Source organism: Cervus canadensis, chromosome 5, assembly GCF_019320065.1.
Source record: "Cervus canadensis isolate Bull #8, Minnesota chromosome 5, ASM1932006v1, whole genome shotgun sequence".
Lineage (NCBI taxonomy): Eukaryota > Metazoa > Chordata > Mammalia > Artiodactyla > Cervidae > Cervus > Cervus canadensis.
The window spans coordinates 98,165,983-98,188,091 of record NC_057390.1 but is presented as its reverse complement, the minus strand read 5'-3'; the positions used below and the strand labels follow the sequence as shown (position 1 = coordinate 98,188,091).

General features: G+C 56.4%; 2 protein-coding genes across 2 annotated transcripts; both read right to left on the bottom strand.

The window, feature by feature from the left end:
- Nucleotides 1-522: 522 nt before the first annotated feature.
- Nucleotides 523-5,344, bottom strand: LOC122442311 (beta-lactoglobulin). Its single transcript, XM_043469980.1, has 7 exons — nucleotides 5,086-5,344; nucleotides 4,256-4,395; nucleotides 3,331-3,404; nucleotides 2,117-2,227; nucleotides 1,347-1,451; nucleotides 1,089-1,130; nucleotides 523-704 (listed from the first exon to the last, which is right to left on the bottom strand). Exons 1-6 carry the CDS (start codon nucleotides 5,179-5,181, stop codon nucleotides 1,114-1,116), a joined length of 543 nt encoding a protein of 180 aa, XP_043325915.1. The 5' UTR covers nucleotides 5,182-5,344; the 3' UTR covers nucleotides 523-704; nucleotides 1,089-1,113.
- On the bottom strand, nucleotides 5,338-21,396 carry LOC122442533 (beta-lactoglobulin-1/B-like). Its single transcript, XM_043470385.1, is given in 8 exon segments — nucleotides 5,338-5,565; nucleotides 16,076-16,293; nucleotides 17,389-17,487; nucleotides 18,284-18,328; nucleotides 18,331-18,396; nucleotides 20,049-20,122; nucleotides 20,663-20,802; nucleotides 21,301-21,396. Coding segments are annotated over 8 exon segments (966 nt in total).
- Between the last annotated feature and the right edge of the window lie 713 nt (nucleotides 21,397-22,109).

Below are 22,109 nucleotides of genomic sequence, written 5' to 3'. Positions count from 1 at the left end.
TCCCCGCGTCTGTTGCTATATACCTCTTTTCCATTTGTGATGCTCAGATGTGTGTGTGCAGAACAAGTTTCCTTCTAACCGTGACTTCCTTTGTTCAGCTCCTCTATCCTGGGGAAATCTCTCTATTTCATTTTAGCACGGAAAAGACCAGTGAGTTTTGGGTACATGAAGTTTGACGACAGTAGCAGCTGGATTTGTAAAAGGGCAGAATTTGATCCATGAGCAACTTGAGTTTTCGTATTAATATTTATTAGACTAAGAGACAGCCATTTTCTGCTTCCTGTCCTTTGTGGAGTTTGGGTGTTGGCTGAACACTCCAAGCTAACTGGCAGGTGTCTCTGCCGAGTCCCTACCTGGTTCCTGAAAGTTTCAAAGTGATGTGTGTGGGCCCCCGGATGTCACAAGGCTGTGATGCAGATGCCCTGGCTCCCAGCCCTGCCGTCACCCTCTGAGCCAGACCACTCCCCACCCCGTCCCCGGCCTCCGCCCCCTGCCCGTCGTCCAGGAAGGACTCATGAGGGAGAGCACAGGTTTACGCCTTTATTGCTGAAGGAGGAGTGGCCCCGAGCAGGAGGCCCCAGGAGGGGCCTGGACGGGCCTGGGTCCCGGGAGGGCTGACCGCGGTCCCAGTCCCTCCTGGTCCCCCTGATGGGAGAGGCGGGGGTGACGTCGTCTGTCCCCAGAGGGGCCAAGGCTCCCAGGCCCTGAAATGGACATGGGGCTCCCCTGTGATTCCTGGGGCACCTGCCAGACCCTTGCCAGCCTCTCCACGGCTGGGGGTGCAGGATGGCCACTTCTTGGGAGAAGGACCCCCCAGCCTCCCCCTGAGGTGTCCACTTCCTGGACCTCCACCTTGGCCCTTAGCTCTGCCCAGAAGTTGGAGGAGGTCAGTGTGTGAGTGTGGCCAGGACACAGGTCACCCCACAAGAGTGGGCATGCGGCCAGCCGGCTCTGCAGTCGCCAGGAGGGACCCCAGCTTCCAGCCATTCCCACTGGGCAACCCCAGGGCCTAATGGGGGATCCCAGGCCCCACCAAGGCCCCCTACCCCATGTGCGTGCCCAGGACATGGGCAGGGCGGGCAGCTTACCCCAGAGGGGCCGGCAGGGGCTCAGCTAGACGTGGCACTGCTCTGTAGGGGAGGGAGAGTCGAGGAGGGGTCAGGAAGGGACTGGACGCCCCGGGAAGAGGGCCCTGGCATGGGGTGGAGAGGGGCCCATCTCAGGGCCCTGCACACCCTCTCCATCCTCCCGGGAGGCCTGGGGAGCTGGGGGTCACCATGGGAGGAGGTCGTCCTGGGCTGGGTGGCCTCCTGCCCCCGGGTGCAGGGCGGGGCCTGGGTGCTCACCCTCCAGCTGGGTCGGGTTGAAGGAGAGCCGGATGTGCATGGGCAGGGCCTTGAGGGCTTTGTCGAATTTCTCCATGGCCTCGTTGTCCACCTCCGGGGTCCTGACTGTGGGGCCGGGACGGGGGTCAGCCCCTGCTCCCCAGGGTGGTCTGCAGGTCTGCCTTTGCTCTCCAGGGCACCTGCCCTTCCCCCTTGGCCAGTCCCCCCTCTTCCTCCCAGGGCAGTGCAGTGGGTCTGCAGGGTCACAGGGGGAAAGCCCGCCCCCCACCTCTGGCTGTCTGGGTCCCCTCCTCCCCCGGGTTGGCTGACAGGCCAGGAGCCTCCATTCCCCAGTGCCCAAGCCCGCCCGGCACAGGGGCCCTGAAAGCGCCCCGTGGCACTGCTACGGCATGGAAAATGTCACCTGCCATTTGTTTTCAGGACGTGATAGTTGAAAGATGGCTTTGTGCCTGAGTTCTTATTCGGTGAAATAATTGAAACTCCCCGGTAACAAAGGCTGTTAGATTCATAGCGACCGCTGGCTCCATCGAGATGGTCGCACCGGTCACAGCCCCGCAGCCCACCTGTCTCCCAGCCCGTGTGTCTGTCCCCCGTCCCCAGTCACCCACAGGCCCAAGGAGACCAGGTCCCGGTAAGTGGCCACTCCCTCCTGACGGGACTTGGGAACCCCCCTCCTCCTCCTGGGGATCGAGCTCCCCGCTCCCACCCGCCCCCCGTTGCAGCGAGGACCACACAGCTGGTCTCCCCGGGCGGGCACAGTCGGCACCCACCCAGGCACTGGCAGGCCAGGCTTTGCTCGGGCTCAGCACTGTTATCCATGCAGAAGAGCAGATACTTTTTGTAGTCAGTGTCCAGCACAAGGACTTTGTTCTCGTTCAAGGCTGGAAGAGACCAGGACGGGAGGGAAGTGAGTTCCAGCAGGAGAGGGGTTGCTGGTCAGCCCCCAGCCCCGCCTCCACAACCAGCAGGGCTCCGCTGGGGTCACCACCCGGCGAGGACAGGGTGGGGAGTGCCTCTGGCATCCTCTACCCCTGAAATGGTGCGGCCCCTTCCCTGCCGCCACTGCCAGGCGCATGGGGCCCGGGAAGCCCCCGCTGTCAACTCTGGATCCGCCAGGGACCGTCCACCTCCTCCTGGACTTGGGAACACTCACCACTCAGTCTGAGGCCCCCCTCCCCCAGGGACCGGAGTGCTCAAGAAATAGGGTTTCCCCCTGATCTCGGGTGGGGCTGGACACCGCCCAGCGAGGGAGGAGGGGTGCGTCCTAAGGACGGGGGCATTGTGGGGGGGCAGCCCTGAGCGGGGGGAGCTGGGGCTCGCCCTGATGGAGGCCAGCAGGTGGCCCCAGCTGCCCTGCGGTCTCTGGGCAGCTTGGGGGCAGGAACAGCGTCCAAACCCAGTGCAGCCGGATGGCACTGGAGACCATGGACCGGGCACCCTGGCATCAGTCAGCGTGTGGGCCTCCGGTCAGAGTGAGCCCTGAGGGGCCAAGGGCAGACGTGGCCCAGGCTGCCCGGTGGAAGGGCAGGCCCTGATGGAGCCCCGACCCCCCTCGAAGCTTTCTCATCTCTGATTTAGGAGGAACAAGTGAACGAGCGAGGGCGGACAGAGTTCTTCTCCAGGAGATGAAGGAGCCCGTGGGGTGGGCTGGGGGCCACGGGGCACCTGGACCCCTGGAGAGGGCAGTGGCTCTCGGTTCCCCCTGGGAGGGCACAGGTGCCTCTGAGCTCAGCCTGAGGGCCCCGAGCACCGCAAAGAGAGCTCGGGTGTCACCCTGGGGAGTCAGACCTGCCTAGCTGGGACCTGCCCACAGCCACCTGCCCCAAGGCCCCGGGCAGGCGGCGGGGAGGCCAGTGAAGCGGGTGTCCCGGCAGTGTCTTCATCACCACCAGCCCCTTAGCATCCCGGGGCCCGACGCCAGCCCCCTGCACCTGCCCATAGCCCCCGGGAGGTGGTAGGCGTCCCCCAGGGACCCGACACTCACCGTCGATCTTGAACACTGCAGGGATCTCGGTTTTTTCTGCAATGATCTTCTTCTGAGCACACTCGCCATTCTCCCTGAAAGACAGCTGCTTTCTGAGACTTGGGCATGGACCATTTTCATCAGGATGAACTGAGGGCCAGGGGCAGAAGCCGGCCCCAGGAGGGGCTGGAGCGGGGTGGCGTGGGCATAGGGGCCGGCTGGCCAACCAGCCTTGGCTACACCCACTGTCACTTCTTGGGCCACAGGTGACTGGGTGGATGAGCCAGGAGAAGTCAGATGGAGCCAGGGAGAAAAGGTCGGGGAGTGCCTTGACCACAGGCACCCCTAAAAGGCAGTCCTGGGGTTCAGGCCCCCATCTCTGCCCCCCACACCCATCCAGCTCTCTCCTGCACTCTGACCGCCGTCTGAGGGTGGACAGGGCTGGTAATGGGAACTGCCTGGGCCCCGAGGACCCAGGCCTGCAGCCGCCCAGCGGCCTTCACATGGGCCTCTCCGCACGCTGCTTTGTTTCCATGACATCTTGTTCATTTTAGATACTGAGGTGTTCAGACTAGAAAGGATGAGAATGCCTCTCTGTTGCTCAAGTGCATTTGTAATCCTCAACCTAAGAGGAAATTCAGAATACCTGCCCTACTGTATGTATGTTTCCTATGCATTTCCACTTCAGTGGATTTTATCTCCCCTTCCAAGTTAACGAAAATGATGTTTTATGTTCATTTGTTTGATGAGGTTCTGAAGCATCAAATTAATAAAAGCTTAAAAAAAAAAGAGCCCTGGGTGGGCAGCCTTGGGTGGACTCCAGGGGTTCCAGGAAACTCCGAGCCCCCTTCCCCAGCCCTGGGGCCCTGGTCCTGCCTGCACGCCACCCCCGGGAGGGCCCACAGTCCTGGGGAGTGGGGGTTCCATGCCTGGGGGGGACGCCCACCATTTCTGCAGCAGAATCTCCAGGTCGCCCTTGGGGGTGGGCTTCAGCTCCTCCACGTACACTCTCAGGGGGGCACTCTGGGCGTCCAGCAGGGAGATGTCGCTGGCCGCCATGGCCAAGGAGTACCAGGTCCCCGCCACCTAGGGAGGGACCTTGAGCTGCACTCCAGGGGCAGGAAGAGGCCCCCAGGCCCCCCAGCCCCACAGTGGGCCCTCTGTCCCACCCCAGCCTGAGCAGCCCTGAGACAACCTCCCCAACTCTGCACCCTGAGGAATGCTCTCCCCAGAGTCACTCTGAGCTCAGAGAGGGACCCAGATGAGCCCCTGCACGTGTGGCAACGTTTGGATCTTGGGGAGACATGGCTGGAGGTGGGGAAAATTTGAGGGGCAGAGCGACCCTTTTAGGGGCTGAACTGTGTCCCGTTAACCCCCAGAACCTCAACACATGACTCTGGAGACACGGCCTTTAAAAAGATGACCAAGGTCACACGAGGCTGTGCAGGCGGGCCCGGATCCAGCAGGCCTGGTGACCTCACAGTAAGAGGAAATCAGGGCGCACAGAGGACACAGGGAGAAGACGGCTGTCTGCTCCCCGGAGAGCGGCCTCAGGAGAAGCCAATCCGGCCGACGCCTGGATCTCAGGCTTCCAGCCTCCAGAATGCGAGACAGTAAACGCCTCACTGAAGCCGCCCTGGCGGGGGATTTGTCAGGTGGCTCTAGCTGGCTGATGTGAACCCCAGACGTCACAGCCTGCTCTGTCCTCCCTTGGTCTCTGAGGCCCAGCTCCCCTGCCCGCCCTGCAACTCACCACCCACCCAGCCACCCTCGAACCTTCTGGATGTCCAGGTCCTTCATGGTCTGGGTGACGATGATGGCCTGGGCGCCACAGGCGAGGGCCAGGCCCAGGGCGAGCAGGAGGCACTTCATGGCTGCAGCTGGGGTCGCGCTTCTGAGCTCTGCAGGGAGTGGAGGGCTGAGACAGCGGGCTCGGGGCCTTATACAGGAGGAGGGCCGGCCAACCAGCCCGGGCCGGGCCCCCAGCCACGCGGTTCCCAGAATCCCCCTTGGCTCATCCTCGGGCCCTCAGGGGGCTTCCGCTACGAGAACAATAGAAGGCCTTCTTCCATCCGGGGCCAAGCAGGAAGGCCCCCTCTGGGCCTGGACGGTTCCTGGTAGGCCCCAGAAGGCGGGGGGCGGTGCAGGGGGGTGTCTGGGCTCTGGGTCCAGGCTGGCTGCCAGCACCAGGAACACTTCCGGGGTCAGCCTCTTAGACAAGGACAGGTCAGAGCCAGCACTGGGGACGGCCGTGTCCTAGAGGGTGGGCCGTGGGTCAGCCAGTGGCCAGAGAGCCCCACCCCTGCCAGAACCCAGGGACATGGCCAGGGAGTGGCCGTCTGCCCGCGTCACCTGTTCCCCTCTCCCCTGTCCTGCGGGCAGCTCTTCCTGGCAGCTCCCCGTCGACCCCTGCTCTGCTCACCCCACTCTGCTGGGCAAGGCTTCCCGGCAGGCTGTGGTCCCGCCTGGTTCCACCAGCTCCTCCAAACCATGTGACCGTAGCCTTGGGTGACGGGATCTCTGCAGTCACCCCACCCTCTGCAGGCTGGGGCAAGGGTGACTCGGGGTTCAGGTAGAGCTCCGAGGGGGAACCTGGTCAGTATTGAGGGTTCTGCAAGCACCTGCTGCCCATTTAGGGTAGCAAAAACGGCAACGACAGTGACAACAGTCGTGATAACCCCCAGGACGGGAAAGTGACCTGACCCCTGGGGTGGGGCCAGGCCAAGCGGCACTGGGGCTCCATGCAGGCAGTGGGGTGGGAAGGCCTACAGGACCCAACCTCCCACCTCCCACATTTTAAATCTCCCAGGGCACTTCCCTCCACACCCTCAGGCTACAGCGAGCTGAGCGATGGGAATGTCGGTGCTGGGTGAGTGGCTGAGTACAGAGGGGGCCCGAGCAGGGAGGGCGCAGGACAGTCCTCCTGGCTGAGTCCACATGGGCATCGGTACCCGGCGGGCTGTGGGTGCCCTGTGCCTCTAGCAAAGGGGTGCAAAATCCATCAATCGACATTCTAAGTGACTAAACTGCTCATCTCAGGGGTGCGGCGGGCGTATTGGGGTAGGGGAACGGGAGCAAGGTTGGGGTGTCTCCTGATAGTGGGGGCCTGGCTGGTCAGCCCCTGTTTCCCCCCTGGACTATAGGGCCTTTCCAGGGGGCCCACTGGCCTGGTCAGCATCTTGGGTGGAGGCCCAGGGGTCTCCTAGATTAGCTCTAGCTTGCTATCTGGCCTCTGGTTTCCTTCCCAGAGGAGAGACTGTTGGTGACTGTACCAGGAAAGAGCCCACCCACAGGAGCAGACCCCCGGCCGCCCCCAGACCTCCCTCTCCAGGGGCGGGGGTGCTGTGATGGAAAGAGGAGGCCTGGACAGCTCCAGTCCTTGCCCTGACCTGTATTAGCACCTTTAATTCTTGCAACAAGCCTCGAAGCTCAGTGTTTCATGATGAACCGGGGTTTTACAATAAACCCCAGGTTCCGTGTTTTGTGACGAACCGCAAGCTGTGATGGGGTTGAAGGGTGTGGCCCCATAACTCACGTCCACCGGGAACCTCAGGATGGAATCTTGTCTGGAATCTAGGTCTTTACAGATGTGAGCCGTTCAGGTGAGGCTGGAACGGGGGCTAATCTAATGTCCGGTGTGCTTGTGAGAGAAAACGGGGACACGGAGGGGACACTGGGAGAAGGCGTGTGAACACAGAGGCAGAGACTGGAGTGAGGCTTCTATGAGACAGGGCTCAAGAATGCGGCACCAGGAGCTGGAGGCGGCGGGGGGGAGATGGGGGGCGGGGGGGGCAAGGATCCCTCCCTGGAGCCTCTGGAGGGAGCTCAGCCCTTCGACGCCTGGACTGGGACCTCTGATCTCAGATGGGACAGGGGGCACCCCTGCAGTGAGGAGCCCTTCCCCATAGGTGGCCCCCCAAACATCAGCACGGGTGGTTTGGACCCAGGGGTCAGATGCGAGGCCGTGCCCTCCAGCACCGCTCTGCTCTCAGAACTGGGTGATGCAGGGCGGAGGGAGGTCAGCCAGGGAGAAACAAGCGCCCCGTTTCCCAGCGAGCTTAGGAAATCAGGGTGCCACCAACCTCGGGACGTCTGAGCTGCAGGGCCTCCCAAGTTCCTGTGAACCGTGACTGCAAACTGTGCCCTTCAGGGCGAAGCTATTCATAACTTCCAGGAAACTTCAGCTTCCATAGAATACCATCCAGAGAGAGAGAGACGGAAATAAAGCACCTCTGGCCCGGGGCAGCTGGCACTGAACACATGGGAGGGAGACGGGGACAATCTTCTCCAGGAGCTGCCCCAGAGAGGGGGGCCTGGGAGGAGACCTGGACCCCCGTCGGCTCTCAGCATCTCCCCCTCCCACCAAAGCCCCTGCTCTTCAGGAGCAGGTCAGGTCCTGGGCCTGTAACTGCAGAAGCCAGAAATCACTTCTCTCAGAGTGAAATTGTGGGGCTGGGCAGGGTCAGCGGGCTTTCACACAGGCCAGGATGCCGTGCTGTTTGGGGGTCCAACCCTGGCCCCAGGAAGCCGGTATGAGTCTCACTGGTCGGCGCTATGTGCCCCCACGCATGTCCAATAAAATGGACAACCTGGAAGAAACGGACACATTCCTAGACATGTACAATCTCCCAAGACTGAGCCAGGAAGAAATAGAAAACATGAACAGACCAGTTACCAGTAATGAAATTGAATCGACCATTTCTTTTTTTTTTTGAATCAACAATTTTTGAAAAATTCCCACAAGCGGAAGTCCAGGACCAGATGGCTTCACAGCTGTGTCCTACCAGACTTCGTGTTTTGGTTGTGCTGGGTCTTCACGCTGTGTGCGGGCTTTCCCTGGGTGTGGCCCGTGGGCGCTGCAGTGGTTGCAGCTTGGGGGCTTGTTGCCCTGCAGCACGTGGGATGTTATTAATAGTTCCCCAACCAGGGATCAAACCCATGTGCCCTGCATTGGAAGGCGGATTCTCAACCACTGGCTCACCAGGGAAGTCCCCAAATACTTAAAGAAGAGTTAATACCTATCCTACTCAAACTATTCCAAAAAATCAAAGAGGAGGAAATGCTTCTAAACTCTCTCTAAGAGGCCAGCATCACCCTGATACAAAAACCAGACAAAAACTTTACAAAATAAAAGAAAATTTTAGGTCAATATCATTGATGAATATAGATGCAAAAATACCCAACAGAATATTAGTGAAGTGAATGCAAAAATACATTGAAAGCTCATGATCAAGTGAGATTTATCCCAGGGATACAAAGGTATCTGCAAATCAATCAATGTGATATACCACATTAACAAGTTGAAGAATAGAAGTCATTAACAAATTGAAGAATAAAAATCATTAATGAATTGAAGAATAAAAACATCTCAATAGATGCAGAAAAATCTTTTGACAAAATTCAACATACTTTTATGATAAAAACTCTCAACAAAGTGGGTATAGAGGGAATAAACCTCCATATAATAAAGGCCACATATGACAAGCCCACAGTAAACATCATAAATAATGGTGAAAAACTGAAAGCATTTCCTCTAAGATCAGAAAAATAGACAAGGATGTCCACTCTTGCCACTTTTATTCAATATAGTATTGGAAATCCTAGCCACAGTACTCAGACAGAAAGAAATAAAAGATATCCAGATTGGAAAGGAAGAAGTAAAACCATCACTGTTTGCAGATGATGTGACATCTTGTCATGCCATACCATGCCATTTTCTTAAGAAATTCCTTAAGATGTCACCAAAAAGCTAACAAGTGAATTCACTAAAGTGACAGGATACAAAACTAATACACAGAAATCTGTTGCTTTTCTATACACTAACAATGAGCTATCAGAAAGAGAAACTAAGAAAATTATCTCATTCACAATTGTATCAGAAGGAATAAAATAATGAGGAATGACTAACCAAGGAGGTATAAGACCTGTACTCAGAAAAGTGCAATGAAAGAAACTGATAGAAGAAATTGAAGATGATATAGAGGGGAAAATATATCATGCTCACAGTTTGGAAGAGTTAATATTGTTAAAGGGGCTATACTGCCCAATGGCTATATCTGTAGCTTTACAGATTCAATGCAATCCTTATCAAAATACCAGCAGCATTTTTCACAGAACTAGAACAAATAATTCTAAGAATTATGTGGAGATACTAAAGATCCAAACAGCCAAACATAATCTTGAGAAAGAAGAACACAGCCGGAGGTATCAGGCTCTATGATTTCAGACTATAGCTCAAAGCTACTGTCCTCAAAACAGTATGGTACTGACATGAAAACAGACACAGAGATCAATGGAACAGAAAAGAGTCCAAAAATGAACTCAATTACAATGGTTGATTAATCTACCACAAAGAGGGCAAGAATACACAACAAGGAAAAGACAGTCTCTTCAATAAATGGTGCCGGGAAAACTCTTCAGCTGCATGCAAAAGAATCCAACCAGACTACTTTATAACACTACATACAAAAACAAACTCAAAATGGATTAAAGACTTAAATGTAAAACCTGAAACTAAAACTTCTAGAAGAAAATGTAGGCAGTATACTCCTTTTAAGGAAGAGGAAACATTTGAGATAGACTTGCAGCACTGACAAGAATTTTAAGGAGAGGGAACAGAATGAACAAAGCTAGAGGCAAAAAGGATAATGCGTATTTAAGAAACATGAAATAACTCTGTATACGTTTTGTGTAGGTTAGGAGTGAACAAATTAAAATTTTAACTAGGTTTACATTTTTGGAAAGCCCAAAAAGTCAGATAATCATTTTACTTAATTCACTAGACAATAAGGAGCTGTTGGAGATTTTTGAGAAGATTATCTTGGTAAAGATATTTAAGATACACATTAGATGAACTATTAAAAGCACAATCACGAATTAAGAGGTCATTGAAGGACATGGCAACCCACTCCAGGGTTCTTGCCTGGAGAATCCCAGGGACGGGGGAGCCTGGTGGGCTGCCGTCTATGGGGTCGCACAGAGTCGGACAGGACTGAAGCGACTTAGCAGCAGCAGCAGCAACAGCCCTTGTCTCTCTAGATCTGACTTCCGGCAGCAGTGTGTATGAGGGGAGTTTGGAGCTAACGAGCCGTGACCAGGCCCACACCAAGACTGAGATTCAGCTCACAAGTGTTGGGGCTCAGGATCCTTGTTGATGACAAAGCCCCAGGCAGTTCTGCGCATGCTGAAGCCTAAGCATCTAAGGGGCAGGTGAGATCCTGGTCCTGAGTGTGGCAGAAGAAGTGGCTAAGAGGGCACAGATGAGACAGGTGTGGTACCCGGACTGCAAAACCTGAGTGCTTACAGATGACTCGGTTCTGAGCCTTGCTTAATGGAAGCATCCAAAACAGTGACTGTTTCCTGGGCAACTGTGCTAATCCTCACAACAGCCTCCTGAAGGTCACCAAAACATACGTGCCTCAACACACGTGGTTTGGATTGGATCTAACGAGTTGAGACTAGACCGAGCGACTTAGTCATCACTCCTTCTTCATCTCCTAATTTCTTAAAAGCACGGTGGAGCTGCTGAGAGAAAACACACAAAAAAAGAGAGATGAGATAGAGTTGCTCCAGGTCAGGGGTGTGAGCTCATTCATCTCCCAGCAGGGTCCGTGTTTGTGGAAGGAATAGACACATGAGTGGGTGAGTTAGGAGGGAGCGTGATTGAGTTTTGATGAAGGTTTGTTTACAGGACTGTAGTTCAAATAAATCAGGAAAAATATGGTCAATGATGTCCTGGGGCAGGTAGGAGTCCACCCCGCCCCCGCACCCTGCCAATGTCCTAATGAAACTGAGCAAGACCCTATGGGGCCTCCCCAAAACAGGCTTCCCCCCCACCCCCATGTCTGTAAAACATGCCTGCCTCTTGTCTGTAAAAAAGCTTCAGCCTTCTAAGCTTTCCCGCACTTCCAAAGAGTACATTTAATCCGAGAAGTGAGAAAATACAGAAGAAAGGAAAATAGTCAAACAAGAAAATAAAGTAATAGTTTAGCCATTAAGCAAAGTCCAGGATATTTAATTCCTCCTCAAGGGCTATGGCAACCCACTCCAGTATTCTTGCCTAGAGAATCCCATGGACAGAGGAGCCTGGTGGGCTACAGTCCACGGGGTCACAGAAGAGTCAGACACGACTTAGCAACTAAACAAGGGCCATGGAGAATATCCTGAGCCAAGTCCTGTGAGTTTTTCTGCAGATACTGAGACCCCCCACCACCAGGTGGAAGAAGGTAACTGTATGCCGCCCACAGGCCAGGGGGACCCAGATCAGGTGGAACTAGAAGGTTGACCATGGTGACTCCCGATGACCTCCGCATTAACTGATAAGAAGAACGTCCAAAAGCTGATCAGATACCTGTAGCCCACTCCTGCCTTTGAAAAACCCTTCTCTGAAAGCCTTTGGGGAGTTCAGGTCTTCTGAGCACTAGCGGCTAGGACCCCTTGCTTGGAAACGCTGCCCTTTTCTTCACCATGACCCTGGCGTCAGGAGACTGGCTTTACTGAGTGTGGGTGAGAGGATCCAAGTTTGGTTTAGTAACACTAATAATAAAGATTCTTTTTTAAAGACTACAAAATATATTTCTCTGACTTTTCTACCCCTACAGGGAACAAAGGTGCACCCAGGGCCAAAACCCTTGAGTCTGCCCTGCGGGGTCTATAGCTCTAACCCCAGAAACACGGCCAACAGCAGGACGGGTATTTCAGATGAGACAGTCCTAATGCAAGGTCTGTTCGGTGTCTGTTTGAGGGAAACGCACATTCTGAAACCAGATTCTCCGCCTTCTCCTTGGAAAATTCAGCAACAGATAACACGGAGCTCAGAAGAGAGACTTGGGGAAAAAATTGGTGCCACAGAGCAAGAAATGTGGTTGTGAATCAACTCTGTGTGACCAGAATTTACAAATACACCCACTTCATGGAAAGTCTTGAGTGCTCCAAAATCACTGCAAATGGTGATTGCAGCCATGAAATTAAAAGACTCTTACTCCTTGGAAACAAAGTTATGACCAACCTAGACAGCATATTAAAAAACAGAGACATAAATAAATAAATAAAAAGCAGAGATATTACTTTGTCAACAAAGGTCCGTCTCATCAAGGCTATGGTTTTTCCAGTAGTCATGTATGGATGTGAGAGTTGTACTATAAAGAAAGCTGAGCACAGAAGAATTGATGCTTTTGAACTGTAGTGTTGGAGAAGACTCTTGAGAGTCCCTTGGACTGCAAGGAGATCCAACCAGTTCATCCTAAAGGAGATCAGTCCTGAATATTCATTGGAAGGACTGATGTTGAAGCTGAAACTCCAATACTTTCGCCACCTGATGTGAAGAGACTCATTTGAAAAGACCCTGATGCTCGGAAAGATTGAAGGCAGGAGGAGAAGGGGATGACAGAGGATGAGATGGTTGGATGGCATCACCGTCCGACTCAATGGACATGAGCTAGGGTAAACTCTGGGAGTTGGTGATGGACAGAGAGGCCTGGCATGCTGCAGTCCATGGGGTCACAAAGAGTCGGATATGACTGAGCAACTGAACTGAACTGAACTGAATAATGCAATTATTAAAAGTATAATTATTTTAATAACCATGGAACGTTTATATAGCAGTGGAGGTGTCTTTAGTTTAATAGCTCCTGCAGTAATTCCTTCTGTGGAAAGAACCAGAGGCTGGTAATAAAGAATATAGCACTTCTTTAAATTGACATCCATATGATATTATTTCTAATATGTTTGACTTGAGCTCTGTCACTTGGAAGATAAATACATCTCATTTGAGTTTGATCAGCTGGTGTTTAAAAAGAAAAGACAGAACAGCATAAGAAAGCTTGCCTGGAATATAAGTGGAAAATGTACCCCAGGGCTTGAGTAGAAAATCAAATCAGCACTGGATAACAATCCATCGTGACTAACTGTTTTCCCCAGCAATGCAAGGATCATCTGATCTCATAAAACGTATTAATGCAATTTGCGACCTCAGTACGTTAAAGAAAAATGATTTGGTTATCTCAAAGCAGAAAACATGTTTGTTAGAGTTTAACAGCAATTTTTGGTTACAAGCCAGCCAAAACAAAACCTTTTATTTAAATGGAAATAGAAGGGACTTTCTTTAACCTCATGGAATGTATAAAACCAAAATTTCCAGCAAAAATCATTCTTAAAAGTGCTGCCATCCTTAACTTTGTTCCTTTTTCTCCCCTGAATTTTTTCTCTGTTGCTGGTTTTGAATAATTTGCTATTTGTGTCCTGGCCTCATTTTCTTTAGCTTCCCAGGTGGCTCAGTGCTAAAGAATCTGCCTACCAATGTAGGAGATGCAAGAGATGCGGGTTTGATCCTTGGTTTGGGAAGATCCCCTGGAGAAGGGCGTGGCAACCCACTCCAGTGTTCTTGCCTGGAGAATCCCATGGACAGAGGAGCCTGGTGTGCTACAGTCCTTGGGGTCGCAAAGAGTCGGACACAAGTGAGCACTTTCGCACACACAAATATTAAAACTCCAGAGGACAAGGTGTGCTGTCAAGGTTGTCAAGGTGTCTTGCATTCACAAGGCTGGTGAATATGTGGGGACTCGGGGAGAGTGGTACCCCGGCACGGATGTTTCCTAACCCTTCCGTTTCCTTGCCCCACACATCTCTCCCACCCGGCTCTTCCTTAGGTATAATCTTTATCAATCACCCGTGACCAAGTCAGTAAAATGTTTCTCAGAGCTCCGTGAGCTGCTCTAGCAGATTCATCAAACCCGAGGAGGGGGTCACTGGAACCTTCCCCTTCAGCCCGGAGTGCCGGTAACAGCTCCGACTGGCATCTGAAGTGGGGTCCCGGGGCAGCCTTCACCTGTGGGGTCTGGAGCACGGGCTATCTTGGTGACCGGTCCACGGCGAGGGGCAGAAGCGTGTCCTGTGTTGGGTGGAGTGTTCTGTGTGAGCCAGTCAAGCCCTGCTGGTTGGTTGCACGGTGCAGATCATCACTGATTATTTGGTTTTACTCTGTCCCCTCGGTCACTTGCCCGAAGGGGCTGGGATGTCAGCCCCACTTCGAATCGTGGGTCTGTTCTCTCTCCTCTCAGCCCATCGGCTTTGCTTCTTGCTATTTGAAGCTCTGCTGTTGGGTGTACACGCATTTAGGGAGAAGCAGGGAGAGATGAGGGCTTCCCCGGTGGCTCAGACAGTCAACACTCTGCCTGCAACATGGGAGACCCAGGTTCGAACCCTGGGCTGGGAAGATCCCCTGGAGAAGGGAAGGGCAACCCACTCCAGCATGCTTGTCTGAAGGACCCCATGGACAGAGGAGCCTGGGGGGTGGCCAAGAGTTGGACATGACTGGGCGACTAACACTGATACTACCCTGAGGAATACCAGGGACAGATGGGCTCACACCATCTTGTCCAGATTGAGAGTCTGGCCACCCGTGGTCTTTTGGGTAAGTTTCCTATTAAACTCTGCCAGAGTGGGCTCTGCTTGCTTTCAACCGACTATGTTTTTCTTGTTGTTTTCAGTAATTTTTAGTTGATTTACACTGTTGGGTTAGTTTCTGCGGTACAGCAAAGTGAATCAGCTATACACGTGCATATATCCACTCTTTTTAATATTCTTTTCCCATAAGGCAATTGTATTGAGTAGCGTTCCCTGTCCTGCACAATATGTCTTATTAGTTAACTATTTTATATATAGTAGCATGTGTATGTCAATCCCAATCTCCCAATTTATCCCTTCCCTCTCCCCCTGCTAACTATGTTTGTTTTTTAACATCTGTGACTCTACTCCTATCTTGTAAATAAGTTCATTTGTACAGTATTTTTTAGATTCCACAAATAAGTGATATCATATGATATTTGTCTTTTGCTGTCTGACTTCACTTAGTATGATCATCTCTAGGTCTATCCATGTTGCTGTAAGTGGCATTAATTCATTATTTTTTATGGCTGAATAACATCCCGTTGTATGTATGTACCACATCTTCTATTTAAACAAAGCTTTTTATTTTGTATTGGGGGATAGCCGATTAACAGCGTTGTGATAGTCTCAGGCGAACAGCGAAGGGAATCAGCCGCACATACACAAGTATCCGTTCTCCCCCACACTCCCCTCCCATCCAGGCTGCCACGTAACATGAGTGGGGTTCCCTGTGCTACAGTAGGTCCTTGTTGGTTATGCGTTTTAAATACAGCAGTGTGCGGACCACAGCTTCTTTATCCATTCGGCGGTTGATGGTCACTGGGACTACTGTGTTGCCGACGGGAGGTACCCACTGGGGAGACGTCACACCATCTTGGGCTGGCCCAGATGTCTGGGGAGACGGAGGCCCCGCTGGGTGGTGGTGATGGTGGAGAAGGTTGGGTAGCAGGACAGGAGTGGAGGGGCAACCACGCTGGCCGCTGGTGGTCAGGGAGCACTTCCTGTGTGGACGCTGCTCCGGGAGCAGGATGGTTGATTTCTCCCTCCATCCTCACCCAGGCCCCTCGGGGTCGCCCCTTCTGTGCACCCCACTTTACAGGTAGGGGACAGACAAGGGGCAGTGATGGCAGGACATTGAGCAGACTGGCCTGCAGCCCCCTCCAGCACTTGGCCAGGATGACCTCTGCCCTGGGCAGTCAGAGAAATGAGCTCCCGTCCTTCCCACCGCCCGGGGCCCAGGTCTTGGCCCGCCTGCTCTTCATCATTTTCACCCGGGAGCTTTCCCTCTGGAGGGGTTTGGTGTCAGCTGAGAGCCAGGGTGTGGAGCCGAATGGCCTAGAGCCCAGTCCAGCCCTGAGCGGGCGTCAGGGCTGGGGGTTACGTGGCTAGATGTCCCACCAGCCCCGTCCTCCTGCCTCTTGCAGAGATAAAGAAGCGTCGTCAGCACCGTGCAGGGGCTTAGGACGCCAAAACGGCCGAACGCTTCTTGCTCCCGTTTCTCTCTTGGTGGGTGAGGATCAGCCTGGCCGTGGCTCCCGTGGGGAGGGGGCCCTGAGCTCTCAGAGGGCGGGGGCAGTGGTCCTGCCTCTGATGCTCTCCCTGTGGATGTGCCCGCAGAGCAGGCCGCGGCCCCTCCACCCTGGAGCTCCGACACCCCCACCTCCGGGGAGGGCAGGAGGGGCCAAGGAATCTATTTTGTTAAGAAACGTAAATGAAAATGTATGATTTCCAGCCCTACCAGCAAATAAGGTTTCCACAGCCCTGCAAGGGCGGAGGTGGGTGAACAGTAAAGGGAGGTTGCGTCTGACAGCCCCTGGCACGGAGGAGGCTGCGGCGGGGGGCAGACACCACCCTTCCCGGCGGCCCTGCCGTCACCCTCTGAGCCATCCCCAGCCTCCGCCCCCTGCCCATCGTCCAGGAAAGACTCAGGAGGGAGTGCAGAGGTTTACGCCTTTATTGCTGAAGGAGGAGCAGCCCCGAGCAGGAGGCCCCAGGAGGGGCCTGGAGAGGCCTGGGTCCCGGGAGGGGTGACCGCAGTCCCAGTCCCTCCTGGTCCCCCGATGGGGGAGGCGGGGGTGACGTCATCTGTCCCCAGAGGGGCCAAGGCTCCCGGGCCCTAAAATGGACATGGGGCTCCGCTGTGATTCCTGGGGCACCTGCCAGACCTTTGCCAGCCTCTCCATGGCTGGGGGCGCAGGATGGCCCCTCCTCAGGAGAAGGACCCCCCTAGGTGCCCACTTCCTGCGCCCCCACCTTGGCCCTTAGCTCGGCCCAGAAGGAGCTGGAGGAGGTCAGTGTGTGAGTGAGGTCAGGACACGAGTCACCCCACAAGAGTGGGCACATGGCCAGCTGGCTCTGCAGTCACCAGGAGGGACCCCAGCTTCCAGCCATTCCCAAGGGGGGACCCCAGGGCCTGATGGGGGATCCCAGGCCCCACCAAGACCCCCTACCTCATGTGCGTGCCCAGGACGTGGGGCAGGGTGGGCAGCTTACCCCAGAGGTGCCGGCAGGGGCTCAGCTAGACGTGGCACTGCTCTGTGGGGGAGGGGGAGTCGTGGGGGGGTCAGGAAGGGACTGGACGCCCCGGGAAGAGGGAGCTGGGGAGCGGGTGGAGAGGGGGCCCCCCACGGGGTGCTGCACCCCATCCCCTCCTCCCGGGAGGCCTAGGGAGGGAAGACGGGCGGCCGAGCTCACCCGCCCCCTGGCGCAGGTCCAGGACCATCTGTATATGCAGCGAGGCCAGGGCCCCGTCGAATTTCTCCATGACCTCGTCGTCCACCTCTGGGGTCCTGGCTGTGGGGGCAGGGCGTCAGGCCCCGAGGCAGCCCCAGCCCTGAGAGCCCAGAGACCCCGAGGGCTCCACCCGGGCGTGAGCCCGGGAAGGAGGCATCACAAGCTCGAGGAGCTTGGTCCTGCCCCGCCTCCCAGGGTGGTCTGCAAGGCTCGGACCCCTGCCCGGCCCCCTCAGCCCCGTCCCTCTCCGCTTCCTCCCCGGGGCGGTACAGCGGTGTCTGTACCATCACGGGAGGAAAGGCTCTCCCCGCCCCACTAGCCTGGTCTCCCCCCGACCCCTAGTGGGCTGACTTAGGACCAGGAGCCTCGACTGCCCGGTGACCACGGCCCCCTTGGGAGCAAGGGCAGCCTCGCCACTGTATTCACTTCGGTCAGAAGGTTGCCCTTTAAAGTTGCTTTCATATCTGAAAGTGTTCTGAAGTTAAAAATCTCCTCCTAGAGGACTGCTGGATTAATATTAGCCAGTTCTGCCCACTGGGAGGCAAAGCCCCTCCTCCTGGGGAGAGACCACTGAGCCTTCTGCCTCGGCCCGCTCACCCGTCCCAGACCTTGTCCCAAGCACTCCGCCCCCTGCGTGTCAGCTACATCTGACCACCAGGGTCTGGGGCCGAGGCTGGGACCTTGGCTCCCGTGTCCTGGGGGGGCCAGCGAGGAAGACCCCTCCCCTTCCTGCTGCCAGGCCATGAAGGTCGGGGATCTTGAGTGCTCCTTATTCCCCTTATTCCCAGCTCCACCAAGGGTCACGTCTCGGTGAGGCGCAGCCCTTCCGGACACGCGCTGCAAGGTCCCCACGTACCCAGACACTGGCACATCACGCTGCCCTCGTTGGTGGGTGTGGGCCCTCCATGCAGAAGATCATGTAGCTGCTGTAGTCTGTGTCCAGCACGGAAATCTTCCTTTCCCCGTGACCTAGAAAAGGGGCCGGAACGGAGCCTGAAATCTCTGCTGACCCCCTCCGCCACAGCCGTCGGGGGGCCCAGAGCATCGCCTGGGAGCGCTGTTTCCCATGGCGGCCACTGGACAGGCAGTACCCTCTCCGGACGCCCAGGGGTGCCCTCTCTATCGGGTGCAGAAAGCCCACTGCTGGCAGCACTAGTCTGATGGGCCCCCAGCCAGGACACTTCCGACAGCATCATCCAGCTGAGACCGGCCCCTCCCGCACTCGGGCCAAGATGGAGACAGCTCTGACACGCTGAGGCTACGGCAAAGCCGCTGTGTGCCTACCGCTCGCTTGGGCAGACTCCGCTTCCCGTGTCCTGCAAGTGGCGTCCATTCAGTCAGTCCATCCGTTCGTTCACACCCGCAGGCACTAAATCCCAGGTGGGCCCCCTCCCTGGGCATAGGTGCCTAGGTCTGTGAGCAATCAACAAATAATTCAGAATGGAACTTGAGTCTGGGGTGATACATGGACTGCAAAGAGTGGAAGACAGAAGGGGGAGTATTTCCAGAGGAAGGGTGGTGATGGCTCTGTCTTTCAGAGGTGGGGGGGACCTGGGGGAGCGTGGGGAGACCCTGAATCCTTGGAGTCCTCATCCCGGCTTGATTGGAAGCAGGAAGATGGTGAGTCCAGCCACCTTCCCAGGCAGACCCGAGGTTCTGCAGGTGAGGAGCAGGGGGTCTCCGCCACACCCACTGCCTTTCAGAAAGAGGATGGGGGGGTCTTCCCTGGTGGCTCAGTGGCAAAGAATCCACCTGCCAACGCAGGAGACACGGGTTCGCTCCCTGGTCCATGAAGATCCCACAGGCTGCGGAGCAACTAAGCCGGCTCTACAACTATTAAGCTGCTCTCTAGAGCCCAAGAGCCACGACTACCAGCCCACATGCTGCAACAACCGAGGCCGTGTGCCCTAGAGCCCGCGCTCTGCAAAGACTAAAGCCGTGTGCCTTAGAGCCCATGCTCTACAACAAGAAAAGCCTCTGCACCGCAACTAGAGAAAAGCCCATGCAACAAGGAAGACCCGGCGCATCCAAAAATAAATAAATAAATGAAGTTAAATATATACGGAAAAGAGACTGTGACAAATAGCAGAGGTGAGAGGCCCTGTGGATTGGAGAGAGGGTAGCTGGGCCCTGGGCAGGGGCAGGGGGTGGGCTGGATCTGGGGGCCCAGGGGTGTGTCCCAGGGAGGCTGCCAGGGCTGGGGTCAGAGGGTGAGGCCTGGAATGTTCCAGAAGCAGGTTCCAGATCAGAGAAGCAAATGCACAGTGCCCCTGCCCACAGGTCTGGTTTGTTTTGGAGATTTTTAAGGAGCCACAGGCCAGTCAGTGAACAGGGAGGTGGCCACGTGTCTGCCCACCTAACCCATCCAACCCACCCCCACGGTGCACAGGACGCCTGCCCCCTGCCCTCCACAGGGCGGGAGGGCGTGGGGGCCTCAGGCCTTGTCACCCCAAGAATGACCTCTGAGGCGGGCAGGAGGCAGGGCTGGCGTGCAGCTCTAGGCCGCAGACTCAAGGTGACTCCTGCTGCCAGGATGGTGAGCATCTCAGGGCATCGGGCGGGGCCCTGTGTGGGCTGGGGCTGCCCCGGGGGCACACGGGGCCCGGGTTGGGGGCACTCACAGTCAACCGTGAAGACAGCAGGGTCCTCGGTCTTCTGGGCCATGAGGGTCTTCTCCACACACTCGTGGTTTTCCCTGAAAAGCCAGGTGGTTGCGGGGGAAGGGGTCATTCATGAGCCCTGCAGCGAGACAGGGGCTGGGCTCCGGGAAGTGTCCACGGGGCAGGCGGGCGCCTCGGCTGGCCCTCCATGGACCCCAGCAGGCGACCCAGAGGGACAGGCAGAGATGGTCGGCACTCAGCAGGCCAGTGGCCGGAGGCCAAGGGCACAGGGCATCACTAACCCCGTCCACGTGGGGCTTGGACACAGCGCTTCCAAGGATGAGGGGTTCACGACGGCTCAGAATTCCTCAAGTCTCCAGCTCCCTCTCTCTGGGGCAGACAGGACTCCTGGCAGCAACCCCCAGGCCCCGATGCCCAGCATCCTGCACACGGGCCTCTCCCCACACCGACCCCAGGGCCGCTCTGTGTGATGGCCTTTTTGCCCCACGGCTCTGGGCCGGGCTCCGAGGGGACAGGGACCTCTGAGCCCCATTCCCCATCCCTGGGGCCCTGGTCCCCCCTACACCCCAGCCCTGGGGATGAGCAGTTACACATTGGTGGTGGGGAACACCCACCGTTTCTGCAGCAGGACCTCCAGGTCACCCTGGGGGGTGGGTTTCAGCTCCTCCACGTACACACTCAGCAGGCCACTCTCGGCGTCCAGAAGGGACACGTCGCTGGCCGCCATGGCCACCACGTGCCACGTCCCAGCCACCTGGGGAGGGACCTTGCGCTGTACCCCGGGAGCGGGAGGGGGCCAGCCCCACAGTGGGCCCTCTGTCCCACCCTGGCCAGGTCAGGCTGTCTCCTACACGGCCAGGGCTCTCAGGAAGTGTGATACACGCGGGTTCCGGGTGCACTTGGGCACCACCTACTGTGCACGGACATGTGGGTGGGAGGGGGCAGGTCCTTGAATATTTGCAACAACCCTTGTCTCTGCCTGCCCCCCGGCCCCTCACTGTCCTAAGTCAGCCCCCATTCAGGGTGTGGACCCTCTGAGGACAAGTCTGCTCTGGGACGGAGGGGGAAACGGGAGAGTCTGGGGACGAGGTGTCTGGAGACAAGTCCCTCCAAAGTCTGCGGGACCAGGCGGTGCCCCCAGGGGGTCGCCTGCTCTCGTCCCGCGTTAGACTCCTGCGGTCCAGGCTTTCCTGCCCCCTCTCAGCCCGGGACCCCAGCCCCCGGAGCCCACACTCCACCCCAGACCCCATACCTTTCTAACGTCCAGACCCTCCGCTGTCTGGGGGATGTGGGCAGCCTGGACACCACAGGCGAGGGCCAGGCCCAGGGCGAGCAGGAGGCACCTCATGGCTGCAGCCAGGGTCGGGCCCCCCCAACCCCCACCTCCCCGTTCCCCAAATCACCCATGACTCATCCTTGGGGCCACAAGGGCACTATCTTCCAGGACAGCACAAGGCCCTCCCTCTGGACCGATGTCACTGCCTTCTGTCCGAGGCCGAGCAGGAAGGCCCCCCGTGTCCTGGGTCCTGATGGTTCCTGATGGGCCCTAATTGGGGAGGGTCTGGGCTTCAGGTCCAGGCTGGCTGCCAGCATCAGAAACACTTCCTGGGTCAGGTTCTTGGACTGTGACGGGCAAGTGAGAGCCAGCGCTGAGGACTGGGTGTCCAGAAGGGCGGGTCCGTGGGTCAGCCGGCGACCAGAGAGCCCCGTGCACGCCAGGACCCAGGGACATGGCCAGGGGTGGGCGTCTGCCCGCACAAAGGGCTCGCATCACCGCACTCCTGATGGGTCCCCTGCGTGAGCGTCCCCGTGTGTGTGTACCTGGTTTGCCCAGCTACCTGCATGAGCGCGCCTGGGCCGCATGCGCTCCGTGACTGGGTGGCCCGAGTGACCCCCCCACACACACCGTCTTGCTCCCATTGTCACCATCCATGGGAAAGGCCAACATCTCAGTCAGGGTTTGAGTGGTCCAGGAGCACATCCAGGGGGCAGCACCAGCTCCCGTGGTCAGAACACACAGGGTGCCCAGATGGCTCTGGCCAAACCCCCGCACTGGAACCT

What these genes read in the sequence shown, in the direction of transcription:
- LOC122442311 (XM_043469980.1), bottom strand. Translation starts at nt 5,181, where the DNA reads ATGAAGTGCCTCCTGCTCGCCCTGGGCCTGGCCCTCGCCTGTGGCGCC. An exon ending in AGGACCTGGACATCCAGAAG is followed by an intron (nt 4,396 to 5,085) that starts GTTCGAGGGTGG and finishes GTCCCTCCCTAG; the next exon opens with GTGGCGGGGACCTGGTACTC. An exon ending in GAGATTCTGCTGCAGAAATG is followed by an intron (nt 3,405 to 4,255) that starts GTGGGCGTCCCC and finishes GCTGTCTTTCAG; the next exon opens with GGAGAATGGCGAGTGTGCTC.